At 34.8% G+C, this 22669-nt stretch overlaps 1 protein-coding gene across 1 annotated transcript; it reads right to left on the bottom strand.

The window, feature by feature from the left end:
* Nucleotides 1-5469: 5469 nt before the first annotated feature.
* On the bottom strand, nt 5470-6087 carry LOC113382345 (circumsporozoite protein-like). The gene has a single exon (XM_026620770.1). The coding sequence runs from the start codon at nt 6085-6087 to the stop codon at nt 5470-5472; it is 618 nt and encodes a 205-aa protein (XP_026476555.1).
* Between the last annotated feature and the right edge of the window lie 16582 nt (nt 6088-22669).

Genomic DNA, 22669 nt, shown 5'->3' with positions numbered 1-22669 from the left:
GTGACAAGGAGCGATTGGTTTTTAGCGAATATCTCGGGAACGGTTAGAGCTATCACAAAAATTTTTGCACCTACAGATACATATTTTAAATGCGCATATTTCATTCATACACACCATGACCCTATGTTGAATATTTTCCGAGATACATGCGTTTAACTGTTTCAAAGTTGAAAATTTGAAACTGTTTTTGGGGTATATCTCGCGAACGGCAAGAGGTATCTTAAAACTTTTCATACTGGGTTACTTAAATTCCTAAACTATCTTTTATAAAAAGTTAACTATATTATCTGTGCTTTCAGAAATAATTATAAATATATATGATAATGATACCATAATAATAATAATATAATAGGAAATTCGATTTTCTCTTTTTGCAGCTTCTTGTGAAATTTTTTCCTTGCAGACTGGTATCGAGGACATTCAAAAAAGATGTGATGAAGGGATTCTTATTAATACCCACATGTACATGATGGGGAATTGATAACATTGATTTTATTTAGGTGCTGTCCAAACCTCCCGTGACCTGGTCGGATACTATATATATTTGTAATGTATTTTCTAATTTGTTTTATTTTTTTAAACAAAGGTTTCGTAGATACTTTTGGGTTTATTGAACCATACTAGTGTCCTATTTTCTCTAGAGACTTTGTATAATTGAGTTGCCATTGATGTAGGGAGATTTGCTTAAGTTCCTGTCTTAGTTCCGAAGCTGGAATTTTATGTCCTTTCTCCCCGAATTGACAAGCCTGTTCCGCAACAGTTTCGTTGTTCTCAATAACTGCATGTGCCTTCATCCACACAATGTTTATTTTATGTTTTTTGTTTCCTAACTTTCCTATAGCCTCGAGTATTTCCAAAATAATATTATTTGTCTTATTATTTATTCTCCCTAGCGCCTCGATTGCACTCCGAGAGTCGGTTAGAATGGTACAGTTTTCCATATAATTATCTTCAATAATTTTATTGTGTTTTTGATGCCTATGGGTTCAGCAGTGAAGATAGATTTTAAGGTCGAATTTCCGACTAGCATTCATCAATTATTTATAATTAGTTCTGAAAGCACGGATAATGTTATTAATTTTTTATAGAAAATAGTTTAGAAATTTAACTTATAAATTCAACATTATATTTCATTGTATATTCAAAGTTTTTTGTGTATAGATATCTCTGTAAACTAAGTGGTGACATTATGATTCAGATCAGATGCCATTATAATAAATAAATAAAAAAAAATGCAAGCGTGAATGCAAATGCAGATGTAAATGCAATTGCAAATACATATGTAGAAACAAACGCAAACGCAAGTGGGGTGCAAAGTCAAATGCAAACGCAAACACAAATATGAATGCAAATGTAATTGCAAATGCATATGCAAATTTAAGTACAAATGCAAACGCAAATGTAAATGCAAACGCAAATGCAAAACTAAATTTGAACGCAAACGCGAATGCATACGCGAATGTAAATGAAAAGACATAGGCGATTGTAAATGCAATATTAAATGCGCTTGTAAGTGCAAAATCAAAGGCATATGTAAAAGCAAACGCAAATTCAAGTGTTATTCAAAATCAAATGCAAATGCACACGCAAATATAAATGCAGACTCATACGCAAATATAAACGCAAAAAGTAAAGGCAAATGTAAATGCAAAAGGAATTGCAAAGTGTAAACACGAACGAAATGTAAATGCGGACGGAAACGCACACGAAAACGTAAATGCAAAAGCGGATATGAATGTGAGCGCAAGTGCAAATGTAAGAGCAAATGCAAATGCAAACGCGAATGCAAATATAAATGCAAACAAAAGTGTAAATGCAAAATCAAACGCAAATGCAAATGTAAAAGTAAACGCACAAGCGGGTATAAATGCCAACGCAATGCCAATGCAAGTGCAATTGTGGATATAGATGCAAACGCATACGCAAACTTAAATGCAAACGAAAATGAGATTATAAATGCAAAAGCAAATGCAGCAAACGTAAATATAAACATGAATACGAACACAAATACAAATACAAATGTAAATGCAAACGTTCGTTCAACATTTACGTTCCATCAAAATTTACGTTTGTTCAAAATTTACGTTTCGTTAACTATGTTTCGTTCGTTTGTTTAGTTAACTAAACAAAATTTTGACCGATTTAAATTTGTAAATGCAAACGCAAGTGTGAATACAAATGCGAATGCGAGGGGATAAGCAAACGCAAATGCAAAGGCAAATGCTGATGTAATTGCAAATCCAACAGTAAATTTCGACGAAAATGCAATTGTGAATTCGAACACGGATGAAATGTAAAACGCAAGAACAAATGTGTATGCTAACGCTATTGCAAATGTAAATGCAAGCGCAGATGCAAATGTAAGTGCGAACCCAAGAGCAAATGTAAACGCAAACGTGCATGCAAATATAAATGCGGACACAAATGTAGATGCAAACTCAAATGCAAAGACAAGCCAAAATGTAAATGCAAAAGCAAATGCGATCGCAAACGCTGTGGTAGATAGGAATGCGAAGGCAAATGCTGAAGTAATTGCGAATGCAAATATAAATGCTAAAGCAAATGCAACTCTGTATACAAACGCATATAAGTGAAAACGCATATGCGTAAGTGAAAACGTAAGTGAAAGCGCATATGCAAGTGTAAATGCAAATGCTAGTGCAAATGTAAATGCAAGCGCGAGTGCAAATATAAATGCAAAAGAAAACGGTGAGGTAAATAAAACGCAAACGCAAATGCAAATGTAAATGCAAACGCAAAAACTTGTATTTAACAAATAAAAGCACACATAATATAATTAATTTTTCATAGAAAAAGTTTATGTATATTGATTGGTATTCAAAGTTTTTTGTATATAGATCTTTCTGTAAACACATATGCCATTATAATAAATAAGTAAAAAAAAATGCAAACATAAATGCAAATGCAGATGTAAATGCAATTGCAAATGCATATGTAAAAGCAAACGCAAACGCAAGTACAATGCAAAGTCAAATGCAAATGCAAACACAAATGTGAATGCAAACAAATACGGAAATATAAATGCAAAATGCAAAAGCAAATGTAAATGCAAATGCTATTGCAAATATAAATGTAAAAGCGAAGGCATATGAAAAGCTGATGTAAATGCACACGCAAATGCAAATGTAAATGCAAACGCAAGTGCAAATGTAAGAGCAAACGTAATTGTAGAGGTAAAGCAAACGCAAATGCAAAGGTAAACGTAAACGTAAATGCATACGTGGACGCAAACGCAAATGCGGATGTAAATGCAAATGCGGGAGCAGATGTAAATGCAAATGTAAATACAAACTCAAACGCCAATGCAAATGCAAGCGTAAAGATACAACACAAAAACGCAAACTAAAATATTCATGCAAACGCGAATGAGAAAGCAAGTGCAAATACAAATCCAAACGCAAATACTATGGTAAATGCAAACGCAAATGCAAATGTAATCAAAAATGCAAAAGCGAATACAAATGTGTATATAAACTTTTAATAAATAAATAAAACGAACTAAACGCATATATAATCGCAAACGCTAATGCAAATGTAAGTGCAAAAGCAAATGCAAATATAAATTAAAATGCGAAAACAAAAGTAGGTATAGATGGAAAGGAAAAGGCATGGGCGATTGTAAATGCTATAGCAAATGCGCGTGTGAATAAAAAATCTAAAGCACATGTAAATGCAAAGTAAATGCAAACACAGATGCATATGTAAATGCAAATGTAAATGCAAAGGCTAAGGTCGATGTTATTGCAAACGCAAATATAAATGCGAATGTAAATGCCACCGCGAATGCAACTGTGAATGCAAATGTAAATGCAAATGCATATGCAAATACAAAGATAAACGCGCATGTAAAACGCATAGACAAATGTATGCACGTGTAGATGCAAAAGCAAAGGCATATGTGTATGCGAACGCAAATGCAAATGTAAATGCAAACGCACATGCAAATGTAATTACAAACGCAAATGCGAAACTAATTGTAAACGCAAACGCAAATGCAACCGCAAATGTAAATAAAAAGTCATAAGCGATTGTAAATTCAAAAGCACATGTGAATTGAAACGCAAATGCAAATGTAAATTCAAGCACAGGTGCATATGTAAATGCAAACGCAAATGCCGATGTTATTGCGAACGCAGATGTAAATGCAAATGCAAATCTAAATGCACATGTAAACGCCAACTGCAAATCCAAACGCCAATTTAAAAGCGGACGCAAATGCAAATGTAAATGCAAACGCAAGAGCATATATCAGTGCAAACGTGAATGTAAGGCAAATGCTAATAAAAACACCAATGAGAATAAATTTGTAAGTGCAAACGTAAATGTAACTGTGAATACAAACCTAAAAGCAAATGCGCATGTAGGTGCAAACTTGACTGTAAATGTGAATGCAAAAACAATCGCAAAAGCATGTGTAAAAGCAAACGCTAATGCACGTGTTATGCAAAATCAAATGCAAATTCATACGCAAATATGAATGCGAACTCAAACGCAAATATAAATGCAAAATGTAAATGCAAATTGAATTGCAAAATGTAAACACGAACGAAATGTAAATGCGGACGGAAATACAAAAGCAAATGTAATGTAAATGCAATTGCAAGTGTAGATGTAACCGCAAACGAATATGCGAACTTAAATGCAAACAAAAATGCGATTATAAATGCAAAGGCAGATGCATAAGCATGTGTAAATGCAAACATTAATATAAATACAGATGTAAATGCAAATGTGCGTTCATAATTTACGTTCGATCTTTTTATTTAGTTAAATTTGTAAGTGCAAACGTGAACGCAGATGTGAATAAAAGCGCAAAAGCAAATGTGAATGCAAATGCAAACACCAATGCAAAGGCAAAGGCTGATGTAATTGCAAATGCAGGGGTAAATTCCGACGCGTGAGCGATTGTGAATTCAAACGCAGATGTAATGTAAAACGCAAGAACAAATGTGAATGCAAATGTAAATGCAAGCGCGGATGCAAATGTATGTGCAAACGCAAACGCAAGTGTAAATGCAAACGCAAGAGCAAATGTAAGCGCAAACGTGCATGGAAATATAAATACGGACAAAAACGTAAATGCAAACTCAAAAGCAAACGCAAGTAAAAATGTAAGTACAAAAGCAAATGCAATCACAAATGCTGTAATAGAAGCAAACAAAAGTGTAAATGCAAAACCAAACGCAAATGCAAAAGTAAAAGCTAACGCACAAGCGGGCATAAATGCAAACGCAAATGCAAATGTAAATGCAAGTGCAATTGTGGATATAGATGCAAACGCATACGCAAACTTAAAAGCAAACGAAAATGAGATTATAAATGCAAGAGCAAGTGCAGATGCAATAGCATGTGTAATTGCAAACGTAAATATAAATATGAATACGAACCCAAACACAAATACAAATGTAAATGCAAACGTTCGTTCAAAATTTAAGTTTTGTCGAAATTTTATTTAGTTAAATTTGTAAATGCAAAGGCAAGTGTTTCATCAGCGTTTAAATTGACAATTGCATTTGCGTCGGCATTTACTTTTGCATTTGCAATTACGTCTGTATTGGCCCTTGCATTTACGTTTGCAACTGCAATCACATTTGCATTTACGCAAGCGTTTACATCTGCAATTGCGTTTGCATTCACATATGCATTTACGTTTGCATTTAAACTTGCACATGTTTTTACATTTGCATTAGTATTCGCACTTGCGTTTGCATATACATTAGCATTTACGTTTGCTTTACAACCGCGCTTGCGTAAATGCAAATGTGATTGCAGTCGCAAACGTAAATGCAGGGGCCAATATCGATGTAGTTGCATTTCTACATTTGCGTTGGCATTTACATTTGCGTTTGCATTGCATTTACGCATGCATTTGCCGGTACAACTACGTTTGCAAGTGCATTTACATTTGCGTTTGAGTTTGAATTTTCTATTCACTTGCGTTTGCTCACATTTACACCTGAGTCTAAGTTTCGCATCTACGTTTGCGTTTACATTTGCGTTAGAGTTTGCATTGGCCTTTGCGTTTGCATTTACTTCTGCATTCGATTTTGCATTTACGTCTGCCATAGCGTTTGTATTTATATCTGCATATCTATTAGCACTTGCATTTTTATTCACATTTGCGTTAGCATTTACACTTGGATATTTGCAATTATATTTTCAATACTTTGCATTCACGTTTGGATTTACAGTTGCAATAGCGTTGGTATCTATATTTGCAATTGCATTTGCTTTTGCATTTTCGTTTATATTTGCTTTTGCGCTTGCAATCACATTTGAATTTGCATTCGCATCCCTGTTTGCTTTGGCGTCTGCGTTTGCATTTACGTTCGCATTTGCGTCAGTATTTGCTCTTGCGTTTGCATTTACACTTGCGTTTGCATTTGTACTTACATTTGCCTCTGCGCTTGCAGTTACATTTGCAATTGCGCTTGCGTTCACGACGTAAATGCAAACGCGGACGCCAAAGCAAATGCAAAGCAAGATGCAAGTGCAAAAACAAATATAAACGGAAATGCAAACTGATACACCGAGGTGAATGCAAGTGCAAACACAAGTGCGATTGTAAGTGCGGACGTACGCAAATGTAAATGCAAACGTAAATGCAAACGTAAATGCTAAAGTAAAAGCAAACGAAACTGCAAACGCAAAAGCAAATGTAATTGCAAAAGCAAATGCGATTGCAAATATAGATGCCAACGCTAAGGCAATTGTAAATCCAAACATTTGCCTTTGCATTTGCGTTTACTTTTACTTCTACATTTACGTTTGCTCTTACATTTGCTATTGCATTTGCACTTACATTTGCATTTGCCTGTGTGTTCACAACAACTTTTGTGTTTACATTTGCATTGGCCTTCGCGTTTACATTTATTTTTGAATCTGCGTTTGCATTTATATTTGCACTTGCGTTTGCATTTACATTTGCATTTGCGTTTGCCTTTACATTAGCATTTGCATTTTTGCTTGCATTTACTTTTGCGTTTGCGATTGTGTTTACGTATGCCTTTACGTTTGCGGTTACATCAGCATTTGCTTTCGCATTTACCTTTGCCTCTGCTTTTGCATTTACTTTTACCTATGCTTTTGCAATTACATCTGCCTTTGCGTTAGCATTTGCTTTTGCGTTTGCATTTTCGTCCGCATTTATATTTCGTTTATATTTACATTTGCGTTTGCTTTTACATTTGCTTTTGCATTTTGCATTTATATTTCCGTATGTGTTTGCATTCATATTTGTGTTTGCATTTGCATTTGACTTGGCATCATACTTGCGTTTGCGTTTGGTTTTACATATGCATTTGCAATTGCATTTACACCTGCATTTGCATTCACGTTTGCTTCTGTGAACGTTTTTGCGTTCGCATTTACATTCACATTTGCGTTGTCATTTACATTTGCTTTTGCGTTTGCATTCACTTCTGCGTTTGCGTTTGCGTTTTATTTACCTCACTGTTTGCTTATGCATTTATATTTGCACCTGCGCTTGCATTTACATTTGCACTAGCATTTGCATTTACACTTGCATACGCGTTTGAACTTACATTGGCAACAGCGCTTGCATTCATATTTGCAATTTCGTTTGCATTTACATTTGCATTTGCGCTACGCATTTGCATATTCATTTGCATTCGCGTTTGTATCCAGAGATGCATTTGCTTTACCTTTCATATTTGCATTTGCAATTACTTCAACATTTGCCCACCACAGCGTTTGCGATTACATTTGCTTTTGCATTTACATTTTGGCTTGCGTTTGCATTTGGATTCGCATTTACATTTGTGTCCGCATTTATATTTACATGCACGTTCGCGCTTACATTTGCTCTTGCGTTTGCACTTACACTTGCTTTTGTGTTTGCACTTACATTTGCATCTGCGCTTGCATTTACATTCGCAATTGCATACACATTTGTTCTTGCGTTTTACATTACATCCGTGTTTGAATTCACAATTGCATATGCGTCAAAATTTACTTTTGGATTTGCAATTACATCAGCAATTGCCTTTGCATTTGCGTTTGCATTTACATTTGCATTCACAATTGCTTTTGCATTTGCATTCACAACTGCGTTTACGTTTGCATTTAAATTTGCTTATCCTCTCGCATTTGCATTTGTATTCACACTTGCCTTGGCATTTACAAATTTAACTAAATAAAATTTCGACAAAACTTAAATTTTGAACGAACGTTTGCATTTACATTTGTATTTGTGTTTGGGTTCGTATTCATATTTATATTTACGTTTGCAATTACACATGCTCTTGCATCTGCACTTGCTCTTGCATTTATAATCTCATTTTCGTTTGCTTTTAAGTTTGCGTATGCGTTTGCATCTATATCCACAATTGCACTTGCATTTACATTTGCATTTGCGTTTGCATTTATGCGCGCTTGTGCGTTAGCTTTTACTTTTGCATTTGCGTTTGGTTTTGCATTTACACTTTTGTTTGCTTCTATTACAGCATTTGTGATTGCATTTGCTTTTGTACTTACATTTTTACTTGCGTTTGCTTTTGAGTTTGCATTTACGTTTTTGTCCGTATTTATATTTCCATGCACGTTTGCGCTTACATTTGCTCTTGCGTTTGCATTTACACTTGCGTTTGCGTTTGCACATACATTTGCATCCGCGCTTGCATTTACATTTGCATTCACATTTGTTCTTGCGTTTTACATTACATCTGCGTTTGAATTCACAATCGCTCCCGCGTCGGAATTTACCCCTGCATTTGCAATTACATCAGCCTTTGCCTTTGCATTGGTGTTCGCATTTGCATTTGCATTCACATCTGCGTTCACGTTTGCATTTACAAATTTAGCTAAATAGAAAGATCGAACGTAAATTCTGAACGCACATTTGCATTTACATCTGTATTTATATTAATGTTTGCATTTACACATGCTTATGCATCTGCACAAGCCTTTGCATTTATAATCGCATTTTTGTTTGCATTTAAGTTCGCATATTCGTTTGCGGTTACATCTACACTTGCAATTGCATTTACATTACATTTGCTTTTGTATTTCCGTCCGCATTTACATTTCGTCCGTGTTTACATTTTGCAATTCAATTTGCATTTACATTTGCATTTATATTTGCGTTTGAGTTCGCATTCATATTTGCGTATGAATTTGCATTTGGTTTTGCATAACACGTGCATTAGCGTTTGCTTTTACACATGCTTTTGCGATTGTTTTTGCATTTACATTTACAGTCAAGTTTGCACCTACATGCGCATTTGCTTTTAGGTTTGTATTTACAGTTACATTTACGTTTGCACTTACAAATTTATTCTCATTGGTGTTTTTATTAGCATTTGCCTTACATTCACGTTTGCACTGATATATGCTCTTGCGTTTGCATTTACATTTGCATTTGCGTCCGCTTTTAAATTGGCGTTTGGATTTGCAGTTGGCGTTTACATGTGCATTTAGATTTGCATTTGCATTTACATCTGCGTTCGCAATAACATCGGCATTTGCGTTTGCATTTACATATGCACCTGTGCTTGAATTTACATTTGCATTTGCGTTTCAATTTACATGTGCTTTTGAATTTACAATCGCTTATGACTTTTTATTTACATTTGCGGTTGCATTTGCGTTTGCGTTTACAATTAGTTTCGCATTTGCGTTTGTAATTACATTTGCATGTGCGTTTGCATTTACATTTGCATTTGCGTTCGCATTTACATATGCCTTTGCTTTTGCATCTACACGTGCATACATTTGTCTATGCGTTTTACATGCGCGTTTATCTTTGCATTTGCATATGCATTTGCATTTACATTTGCATTCACAGTTGCATTCGCGGTGGCATTTACATTCGCATTTATATTTGCGTTTGCAATAACATCGACCTTTGCTTTGCATTTACATTTGCATTTACATATGCATCTGTGTATGCATTTACTTTGCATTTACATGTGCTTTAGATTTTTTATTCACACGCGCATTTGCTATAGCATTTACAATCGCCCATGCCTTTTCCTTTCCATCTATACCTACTTTTGTTTTCGCATTTTAATTTATATTTGCATTTGCTTTTGCACTTACATTTGCATTAGCGTTTGCGATTATATATGCGTTTAGTTTGTTTTATTTATTTATTAAAGGTTTATATACACATTTGTATTCGCATTTGCATTTTTGATTACATTTGCATTTGCGTTTGCATTTACCATAGTATTTGCGTTTGGATTTGTATTTGCACTTGCTTTCTCATTCGCGTTTGCATGAATATTTTAGTTTGCGTTTTTGTGTTGTACCTTTACGCTTGCATTTGCATTGGCGTTTGAGTTTGTATTTACATTTGCATTTACGTTTGCATTTACATCTGCTCTAGCATTTGCATTTACATCCGCATTTGCGTTTGCGTTCACGTATGCATTTACGTTTACGTTTACCTTTGCATTTGCGTTTGCTTTACCTCTACAATTACGTTTGCTCTTACATTTTGCACTTGCGTTTGCATTTACATTTGCATTTGCGTGTGCATTTACATCAGCTTTTCATATGCCTTCGCTTTTACATTTATATTTGCAATAGCATTTGCATTTACATTTGCTTTTGCATTTTGCATTTATATTTCCGTATTTGTTTGCATTCACATTTGTGTTTGCATTTGCATTTGACTTTGCATTGTACTTGCGTTTGCGTTTGCTTTTACATATGCATTTGCAATTGCATTTACATCTGCATTTGCAATTGCATTTACATCTGCATTTGCATTTTTTTTATTTATTTATTATAATGGCATATGTGTTTACAGAAAGATCTGTATACAAAAACTTTGAATACTAATCAATATACAAAACTTTTTCTATGAAAAATTAATTATATTATGTGTGCTTTTATTTGTTAAATACAAGTTTTTGCGTTTGCATTTACATTTGCATTTGCGTTTGCGTTCACGTCTGGTTTTGCGTTTGCGTTTTATTTACCTCACCGTTTTCTTTTGCATTTATATTTGCACTCGCGCTTGCATTTACATTTGCACTAGCATTTTGCATTTACACTTGCATATGCGCTTTCACTTACGTTTTTACTTACGCATATGCGTTTTCACTTATATGCGTTTATATTCAGAGTTGCATTTGCTTTAGCATTTATATTTGCATTCGCAATTACTTCAGCATTTGCCTTCGCATTCCTATCTACCACAGCGTTTGCGATCGCATTTGCTTTTGCATTTACATTTTGGCTTGTCTTTGCATTTGAGTTTGCATCTACATTTGTGTCCGCATTTATATTTGCATGCACGTTTGCGTTTACATTTGCTCTTGGGTTTGCACTTACATTTGCATCTGCGCTTGCATTTACATTTGCAATAGCGTTAGCATACACATTTGTTCTTGCGTTTTACATTTCATCCGTGTTCGAATTCACAATTGCATTCGCGTCGAAATTTACTGTTGGATTTGCAATTACATCAGCATTTGCCTTTGCATTTGCGTTTGCATTTACATTTGCATTCACATTTGCTTTTGCATTTAAATTTGCTTATCCCCTCGCATTCGCATTTGTATTCACACTTGCGTTTGCATTTACAAATTTAAATCGGTCAAAATTTTGTTTAGTTAACTAAACAAACGAACGAAACATAGTTAACGAAACGTAAATTTTGAACAAACGTAAATTTTGATAGAACGTAAATTTTGAACGAACGTTTGCATTTACATTTGTATTTGTATTTGTGTTCGTATTCATGTTTATATTTACTTTTGCTGCATTTGCTTTTGCATTTATAATCTCATTTTCGTTTGCATTTAAGTTTGCGTATGCGTTTGCATCTATATCCACAATTGCACTTGCATTTGCGTTGGCATTTATACCCGCTTGTGCGTTTACTTTTACATTTGCATTTGCGTTTGATTTTGCATTTACACTTTTCTTTGCATTTATATTTGCATTCGCGTTTGCATTTGCATTTGCTCTTACATTTGCACTTGCGCTCACATTCATATCCGCTTTTGCATTTACGTTTTCGTGTGCGTTTCCGTCCGCATTTACATTTCGTTCGTGTTTACACTTTGCAATTCCTTTTGCATTTACATTTGCCTTTACCGTTTGCGTTTATATTTGCGTATGAGTCTGCATTTATATTTGCGTGTGCATTTGCATTTGATTTTGAATAACACTTGAATTTGCGTTTGCTTTTACATATGCCTTTGATTTTGCACTTACACGCGCATTTAATATTGCATTTACAATCGCCTATGTCTTTTCATTTACATTCGCGCATGCATTCGCGTTTGCGTTCAAATTTAGTTTTGCATTTGCGTTTGCATTTACATTTGCGTTTGCATTTGTACTTAAATTTGCATATGCATTTGCAATTACATTTGCATTTGCTTTTGCATTTACTTATGCTTTTGCTTTTACATCTACACGTGCATACATTTGCCTAAGCATTTTCATTCACATTGGCATTGGCATTTGCTTTTGCACCTATAAATGCTTTTGTGTTTGCATTTACATTTACATTTGCGTTGGCATTTACATTTCTATTTGCGTTTGCATTTACTTTTGCGTTTGCGTTTGCGTTTTATCTACCACAGCGTTTGCCTTTGCATTTATATTTGCACTCGCGTACGCATTTACATTTGCACCAGCGTTTGCATTTACACTTCCATATGCGTTTGCACTTACATTTGCATCAGCGCTTGCATTCACATTTGCAATTTTGCTTGCATTTACATTTGCATTTGCGTTATGCATTTGTACTCGTGTTTGGATTTACAGTTGCATTTGCTTTAGCATTTAAAGTTGCGTTTGAAATTACTTAGCATTGCATTCGTATCTACCACAGCCTTTGTGATTGCATTTGTTTTTGTACTTACATTTTTATTTGCGCTTGCTTTTGAGTTTGCATTTACATTTTCGTACGCATTTATATTTGCATGCATGTTTGTGCTTACATTTGCTCTTGCGTTTGCATTTACACTTGCGTTTGCACATACATTTGCATCCGCGCTTGCGTCGGTATTTACTTCTGCATTTGAAATTACATCAGCATTTGCCTTTGCATTGGCGTTTGCATTCACATTTGCTTATGCATTTGCATTTGCATTTGTATTTACACTAGCGTTTGCATTCACAAATTTAACTAAATAAAATTTTGATCGAACGTAAATTCTGAGCGCACGTATGCATTTACATTTGTATTTGTATTTACGTTTGCATTTACATATGCTGTTGCATATACACCAGCTCTTGCATTTATAATCGCATTTTCGGTTGCATTTAAGTTTGCATTTGCGTTTGCATTTATACCCGTTTGTGTGTTTGCTTTTACATTTACATTTGCGTTTGGTTTGCATTTACATTTTTGTTCGCATTTGCTATTATATTTGCATTTGCTTTTACATCTGCATTTGCATTCACGTTTGCTTCTGTGAACGTTTTTGCGTTTGCATTTACATTTACATTTGCGTTGTCATTTACATTTGCTTTTGCGTTTGCATTCACTTCTGCGTTTGCGTTTGCGTTTTATTTACCTCACTGTTTGCTTATGCATTTATATTTGCACCTGCGCTTGCATTTACATTTGCACTAGCATTTGCATTTACACTTGCATATGCGTTTGAACTTACATTGGCAACAGCGCTTGCATTCATATTTGCAATTTCGTTTGGATTTACATTTGCATTTGCGTTATGCATTTGCATATTCATTTGCACTCGCGTTTGTATCCAGAGATGCATTTGCTTTACCTTTTATATTTGCATTTGCAATTACTTCAGCATTTGCCCACCACAGCGTTTGCGATTACATTTGCTTTTGCATTTACATTTTGGCTTGCGTTTGCATTTGGATTCGCATTTACATTTGTGTCCGCATTTATATTTACATGCACGTTCGCGCTTACATTTGCTCTTGCGTTTGCACTTACACTTGCGTTTGTGTTTGCACTTACATTTGCATCTGCGCTTGCATTTACATTCGCAATTGCATACACATTTGTTCTTGCGTTTTACATTACATCCGTGTTTGAATTCACAATTGCATATGCGTCGAAATTTACTGTTGGATTTGCAATTACATCAGCATTTGCCTTTGCATTTGCGTTTGCATTTACATTTGCATTCACATTTGCTTTTGCGTGTGATTAAAAAATCTAAAGCACATGTAAATGCAAAGTAAATGCGAACACAGATGCATATGTAAATGCAAATGTAAATGCAAAGGCAAAGGTCGATGTTATTGCAAACGCAAATATAAATGCGAATGTAAATGCCACGGCGAATGCAACTGTGAATGCAAATGTAAATGCAAATGCATATGCAAATGCAAAGATAAACGCGCATGTAAAAGGCATAGACAAATGTATGCACGTGTAGATGCAAAAGCAAAGGCATATGTAAATGCGAACGCAAATGCAAATGTAAATGCAAACGCACATGCATATGTAATTACAAACGCAAATGTGAAACTAATTGTAAACGCAAACGCAAATACAACCGCAAATGTAAATAAAAAGTCATAAGCGATTGTAAATTCAAAAGCACATGTATATTGAAACGCAAATGCAAATGTAAATTCAAGCACAGGTGCATATGTAAATGCAAACGCAAATGCCGATGTTATTGCGAACGCAGATGTAAATGCAAATGCAAATCTAAATGCACATGTAAACGCCAACTGCAAATCCAAACGCCAATTTAAAAGCGGACGCAAATGCAAATGTAAATGCGAACGCAAGAGCATATATCAGTGCAAACGTGAATGTAAGGCAAATGCTAATAAAAACACCAATGAGAATAAATTTGTAAGTGCAAACGTAAATGTAACTGTAAATACAAACCTAAAAGCAAATGCGCATGTAGGTGCAAACTTGACTGTAAATGTAAATGCAAAAACAATCGCAAAAGCATGTGTAAAAGCAAACGCTAATGCACGTGTTATGCAAAACCAAATGCAAATTCACACGCAAATATGAATGCGAACTCAAACGCAAATATAAATGCAAAATGTAAATGCAAATTGAATTGCAAAATGTAAACACGGACGAAATGTAAATGCGGACGGAAATACAAAAGCAAATGTAATGTAAATGCAATTGCAAGTGTAGATGTAACCGCAAACGAATATGCGAACTTAAATGCAAACAAAAATGCGATTATAAATGCAAAGGCTTGTGCAGATGCATAAGCATGTGTAAATGCAAACATTAATATAAATACAGATGTAAATGCAAATGTGCGTTCAGAATTTACGTTCGATCTTTTTATTTAGCTAAATTTGTAAATGCAAACGTGAACGCAGATGTGAATAAAAGCGCAAAAGCAAATGTGAATGCAAATGCAAATGCGAACACCAATGCAAAGGCAAAGGCTGATGTAATTGCAAATGCAGGGGTAAATTCCGACGCGGGAGCGATTGTGAATTCAAACGCAAATGTAATGTAAAACGCAAGAACAAATGTGAATGCAAATGTAAATGCAAGCGCGTATGCAAATGTATGTGCAAACGCAAACGCAAGTGTAAATGCAAACGCAAGAGCAAATGTAAGCGCAAACGTGCATGGAAATATAAATACGGACAAAAACGTAAATGCGAACTCAAAAGCAAACGCAAGTAAAAATGTAAGTACAAAAGCAAATGCAATCACAAATGCTGTAATAGAAGCAAACAAAAGTGTAAATGCAAAACCAAACGCAAATGCAAAAGTAAAAGCTAACGCACAAGCGGGCATAAATGCAAACGCAAATGCAAATGTAAATGCAAGTGCAATTGTGGATATAGATGCAAACGCATACGCAAACTTAAAAGCAAACGAAAATGAGATTATAAATGCAAGAGCAAGTGCAGATGCAAGAGCATGTGTAATTGCAAACGTAAATATAAATATGAATACGAACCCAAACACAAATACAAATGTAAATGCAAACGTTCGTTCAAAATTTAAGTTTTGTCGAAATTTTATTTAGTTAAATTTGTAAATGCAAAGGCAAGTGTGAATACAAATGCAAATGCGAGGGATAAGCAAATTTAAATGCAAACGTAAACGCAGTTGTGAATGCAAATGCAAAAGCAATTGTGAATGCAAATGTAAATGCAAACGTAAATGCAAAGGCAATTGCTGATGTAATTGCAAATCCAAAAGTAAATTTTGACGCATATGCAATTGTGAATTCAAACACGGATGTAATGTAAAACGCAAGAACAAATGTGTATGCAATTGCGAATGTAAATGCAAGCGCAGATGCAAATGTAAGTGCAAACACAAACGCAAGTGTAAGTGCAAACGCAAGAGCAAATGTAAGCGCTAACGTGCATGTAAATATAAATGCGGACACAAATGTAAATGCGAATCCGAATGCAAACGCAAGCCAAAATGTAAATGCAAAAGCAAACGTAATCGCAAGCGCTGTGCTGGGCAAATGCTGAAGTAATTGCAAATGCAAATATAAAAGGTAAAGCAAATGCATCTCTGGATACAAACGCGAGTGCAAATGAATATGCAAATGCATAACGCAAACAAAATTGCAAATATGAATGCAAGCGCTGTTGCCAATGTAAGTTCAAACGCATATGCAAATGCTAGTGCAAATGTAAATGCAAGCGCAGGTGCAAATATAAATGCATAAGCAAACAGTGAGGTAAATAAAACGCAAACGCAAACGCAGAAGTGAATGCAAACGCATAAGCAAATGTAAATGACAACGCAAATGTAAATGTAAATGCAAACGCAAAAACGTTCACAGAAGCAAACGTGAATGCAAATGCAGATGTAAAAGCAAATGCAAATATAATAGCAAATGCGAACAAAAATCTAAATGCAAACCAAACGCAAATGTAAATGTAAAAGCAAACACACAAACGGGTATAAATGCAAACGCAAATGCAAACTTAAATGCAACCGAAAATGCGATTATAAATGCAAGAGCTGGTGTATATGCAACAGCATATGTAAATGCAAACGTAAATACAAATACAAATGTAAATGCATACGTGCGCTCAGAATTTACGTTCGATCAAAATTTTATTTAGTTAAATTTGTGAAAGCAAACGCTAGTGTAAATACAAATGCAAATGCAAATGCATAAGCAAATGTGAATGCAAACGCCAATGCAAAGGCAAATGCTGATGTAATATCAAATGCAGAAGTAAATTCCGACGCAAGCGCGGATGCAAATGTATGTGCAAACGCAAGTGTAAATGCAAACGCAAGAGCAAATGTAAGCACAAACATGCATGCAAATATAAATGCGTACGAAAATGTAAATGCAAACTCAAAAGCAAGCGCAAGTAAAAATGTAAGTACAAAAACAAATGCAATCACAAAGGCTGTGGTAGATACGAATGCAATGCTAAGTAATTTCAAACGCAACTTTAAATGCTAAAGCAAATGCAACTGTAAATCCAAACACGAGTACAAATGCATAACGCAAATGCAAATGTAAATGCAAACAAAATTGCAAATGTGAATGCAAGCGCTGATGCAAATGTAAGTGCAAACGCATATGGAAGTGTAAATGCAAACGCTGGTGCAAATGTAAATGCGTACGCGAGTGCAAATATAAATGCAAAGGCAAACGCTGTGGTAGATAAAACGCAAACGCAAACGCAAAAGTAAATGCAAACGCAAATAGAAATGTAAATGCCAACGCAAATGTAAATGTAAATGCAAACTCAAAAGCATTTATAGGTGCAAAAGCAAATGCCAATGCCAATGTGAATGAAAATGCTTAGGCAAATGTATGCACGTGTAGATGTAAAAGCAAAAGCATAAGTAAATGCAAAAGCAAATGCAAATGTAATTGCAAATGCATATGCAAATTTAAATACAAATGCAAACGCAAATGTAAATGCAAACGCAAATGCAAAACTAAATTTGAACGCAAACACGAATGCATACGCGAATGTAAATGAAAAGACATAGGCGATTGTAAATGCAATATTAAATGCGCGTGTAAGTGCAAAATCAAAGGCATATGTAAAAGCAAACGCAAATTCAAGTGTTATTCAAAATCAAATGCAAATGCACACGCAAATATAAATGCAGACTCATACGCAAATATAAACGCAAAAAGTAAAGGCAAATGTAAATGCAAAAGGAATTGCAAAGTGTAAACACGAACGAAATGTAAATGCGGACGGAAACGCACACGAAAACATAAATGCAAAAGCAAATGCAAATGCAAACGCGAATGCAAATATAAATGCAAACAAAAGTGTAAATGCAAAATCAAACGCAAATGCAAATGTAAAAGTAAACGCACAAGCGGGTATAAATGCCAACGCAAGTGCAAGTGCAATTGTGGATATAGATGCAAACGCATACGCAAGCTTAAATGCAAACGAAAATGAGATTATAAATGCAAAAGCAAATGCAGCAAACGTAAATATAACACATGAAACATGAATACGAACACAAATACAAATACAAATGTAAATGCAAACGTTCGTTCAAAATTTACGTTCTATCAAAATTTACGTTTGTTCAAAATTTACGTTTCGTTAACTATTTTTCGTTCGTTTGTTTATTTAACTAAACAAAATTTTGACCGATTTAAATTTGTAAATGCAAACGCAAGTGTGAATACAAATGCGAAAGCGAGGGGATAAGCAAATTTAAATGCAAAAGCAAATGTGAATGCAAATGTAAACGCAAACGCAAATGCAAAGGCAAATGCTGATGTAATTGCAAATCCAACAGTAAATTTCGACGCAAATGCAATTGTGAATTCGAACACGGATGAAATGTAAAACGCAAGAACAAATGTGTATGCTAACGCTATTGCAAATGTAAATGCAAGCGCAGATGCAAATGTAAGTGCAAACCCAAGAGCAAATGTAAACGCAAACGTGCATGCAAATATAAATGCGGACACAAATGTAGATGCAAACTCAAATGCAAAGACAAGCCAAAATGTAAATGCAAAAGCAAATGCGATCGCAAACGCTGTGGTAGATAGGAATGCGAAGGCTGAAGTAATTGCGAATGCAAATATAAATGCTAAAGCAAATGCAACTCTGAATACAAACGCATATAAGTGAAAACGCATATGCGTAAGTGGAAACGTAAGCGAAAGCGCATATGCAAGTGTAAATGCAAATGCTAGTGCAAATGTAAATGAAAAGCGCGAGTGCAAATATAAATGCAAAAGAAAACGGTGAGGTAAATAAAACGCAAACGCAAAACCAGACGTGAACGCAAACGCAAATGCAAATGTAAATGCAAACGCAAAAACTTGTATTTAACAAATAAAAGCACACATAATATAATTAATTTTTCATAGAAAAAGTTTATGTATATTGATTAGTATTCAAAGTTTTTTGTATACAGATCTTTCTGTAAACACATATGCCATTATAATAAATAAATAAAAAAAAATGCAAATGCAGATGTAAATGCAATTGCAAATGCAGATATAAATGCATTTGCAAATGCATATGTAAAAGCAAACGCAAACGCAAGTACAATGCAAAGTCAAATGCAAATGCAAACACAAATGTGAATGCAAACAAATACGGAAATATAAATGCAAAATGCAAAAGCAAATGTAAATGCAAATGCTATTGCAAATATAAATGTAAAAGCGAAGGCATATGAAAAGCTGATGTAAATGCACACGCAAATGCAAATGTAAATGCAAACGCAAGTGCAAATGTAAGAGCAAACGTAATTGTAGAGGTAAAGCAAACGCAAATGCAAAGGTAAACGTAAACGTAAATGCATACGTGAACGCAAACGCAAATGCGGATGTAAATGCAAATGCTAGAGCAGATGTAAATGCAAACGTAAATGCAAATGTAAATACAAACTCAAACGCCAATGCAAATGCAAGCGTAAAGGTACAACACAAAAACGCAAACTAAAATATTCATGCAAACGCGAATGAGAAAGCAAGTGCAAATACAAATCCAAACGCAAATACTATGGTAAATGCAAACGCAAATGCAAATGTAATCAAAAATGCAAATGCGAATACAAATGTGTATATAAACCTTTAATAAATAAATAAAACAAACTAAACGCATATATAATCGCAAACGCTAATGCAAATGTAAGTGCAAAAGCAAATGCAAATATAAATTAAAATGCGAAAACAAAAGTAGGTATAGATGGAAAGGAAAAGGCATGGGCGATTGTAAATGCTATAGCAAATGCGCGTGTGAATAAAAAATCTAAAGCACATGTAAATGCAAAGTAAATGCATACACAGATGCATATGTAAATGCAAATGTAAATGCAAAGCAAAGGTCGATGTTATTGCAAACGCAAATATAAATGCGAATGTAAATGCCACCGCGAATGCAACTGTGAATGCAAATGTAAATGCAAATGCATATGCAAATGCAAAGATAAACGCGCATGTAAAACGCATAGACAAATGTATGCACGTGTAGATGCAAAAGCAAAGGCATATGTAAATGCGAACGCAAATGCAAATGTAAATGCAAACGCACATGCAAATGTAATTACAAACGCAAATGCGAAACTAATTGTAAACGCAAACGCAAATGCAACCGCAAATGTAAATAAAAAGTCATAAGCGATTGTAAATTCAAAAGCACATGTAAATTGAAACGCAAATGCAAATGTAAATTCAAGCACAGGTGCATATGTAAATGCAAACGCAAATGCCGATGTTATTGCGAACGCAGATGTAAATGCAAATGCAAATCTAAATGCACATGTAAACGCCAACTGCAAATCCAAACGCCAATTTAAAAGCGGACGCAAATGCAAATGTAAATGCAAACGCAAGAGCATATATCAGTGCAAACGTGAATGTAAGGCAAATGCTAATAAAAACACCAATGAGAATAAATTTGTAAGTGCAAACGTAAATGTAACTGTAAATACAAACCTAAAAGCAAATGCGCATGTAGGTGCAAACTTGACTGTAAATGTAAATGCAAAAACAATCGCAAAAGCATGTGTAAAAGCAAACGCTAATGCACGTGTTATGCAAAACCAAATGCAAATTCATACGCAAATATGAATGCGAACTCAAACGCAAATATAAATGCAAAATGTAAATGCAAATTGAATTGCAAAATGTAAACACGGACGAAATGTAAATGCGGACGGAAATACAAAAGCAAATGTAATGTAAATGCAATTGCAAGTGTAGATGTAACCGCAAACGAATATGCGAACTTAGATGCAAACAAAAATGCGATTATAAATGCAAAGGCTTGTGCAGATGCATAAGCATGTGTAAATGCAAACATTAATATAAATACAGATGTAAATGCAAATGTGCGTTCAGATTTACGTTCGATCTTTTATTTAGCTAAATTTGTAAATGCAAACGTGAACGCAGATGTGAATGCAAATGCAAATGCGAACACCAATGCAAAGGCAAAGGCTGATGTAATTGCAAATGCAGGGGTAAATTCCGACGCGGGAGCGAATTTGTGAATTCAAACAAGATGTAATGTAAAACGCAAGATCAAATGTGAATGCAAATGTAAATGCAAGCGCGGATGCAAATGTATGTGCAAACGCAAACGCAAGTGTAAATGCAAACGCAAGAGCAAATGTAAGCGCAAACGTGCATGGAAATATAAATACGGACAAAAACGTAAATGCGAACTCAAAAGCAAACGCAAGTAAAAATGTAAGTACAAAAGCAAATGCAATCACAAATGCTGTAATAGAAGCAAACAAAAGTGTAAATGCAAAAACAAACGCAAATGCAAAGTAAAAGCTAACGCACAAGCGGGCATAAATGCAAACGCAAATGCAAATGTAAATGCAAGTGCAATTGTGGATATAGATGCAAACGTATACGCAAACTTAAAAGCAAACGAAAATGAGATTATAAATGCAAGAGCAAGTGCAGATGCAAGAGCATGTGTAATTGCAAACGTAAATATAAATATGAATACGAACCCAAACACAAATACAAAGTAAATGCAAACGTTCGTTCAAATTTAAGTTTTGTCGAAATTTTATTTAGTTAAATTTGTAAATGCAAAGGCAAGTGTGAATACAAATGCAAATGCGAGAGGATAAGCAAATTTAAATGCAAACGTAAACGCAGTTGTGAATGCAAATGCAAAAGCAATTGTGAATGCAAATGTAAATGCAAACGCAAATGCAAAGGCAATTGCTGATGTATTGCAAATCCAAAAGTAAATTTTGACGCATATGCAATTGTGAATTCAAACACGGATGTAATGTAAAACGCAAGAACAAATGTGTATGCAATTGCGAATGTAAATGCAAGCGCAGATGCAAATGTAAGTGCAAACACAAAAGCAAGTGTAAGTGCAAACGCAAGAGCAAATGTAAGCGCGAACGTGCATGTAAATATAAATGCGGACACAAATGTAAATGCGAATCCAAATGCAAACGCAAGCCAAAATGTAAATGCAAAAGCAAATGTAATCGCAAACGCTGTGGTGGGCAAATGTTGAAGTAATTGCAAATGCAAATATGAAAGGTAAGCAAATGCATCTCTGGATACAAACGCGAATGCAAATGAATATGCAAATGCGTAGCGCAAATGCAAATGTAAATGCAAACGAAATTGCAATATGAATGCAAGCGCTGTTGCCAATGTAAGTTCAAACGCGTATGCAAGTGTAATGCAAATGCTAGTGCAAATGTAAATGCAAGCGCAGGTGCAAATATAAATGCATAAGCAAACAGTGAGGTAAATAAAACGCAAACGCAAACGCA

Source organism: Ctenocephalides felis, unplaced genomic scaffold (assembly GCF_003426905.1).
Source record: "Ctenocephalides felis isolate EL2017-DRISC unplaced genomic scaffold, ASM342690v1 CF-g0.4_SCAFFOLD_03418, whole genome shotgun sequence".
NCBI lineage: Eukaryota > Metazoa > Arthropoda > Insecta > Siphonaptera > Pulicidae > Ctenocephalides > Ctenocephalides felis.
This window is presented reverse-complemented; position numbering and strand designations above follow the sequence as displayed.

Excerpts from the sequence above, each read along its gene's own strand:
- LOC113382345 (XM_026620770.1), bottom strand. The coding sequence starts at position 6,087 with ATGGCAGACGTAAATGCAAAATCGAATGCAGAAGTAAATGCAAACGCA.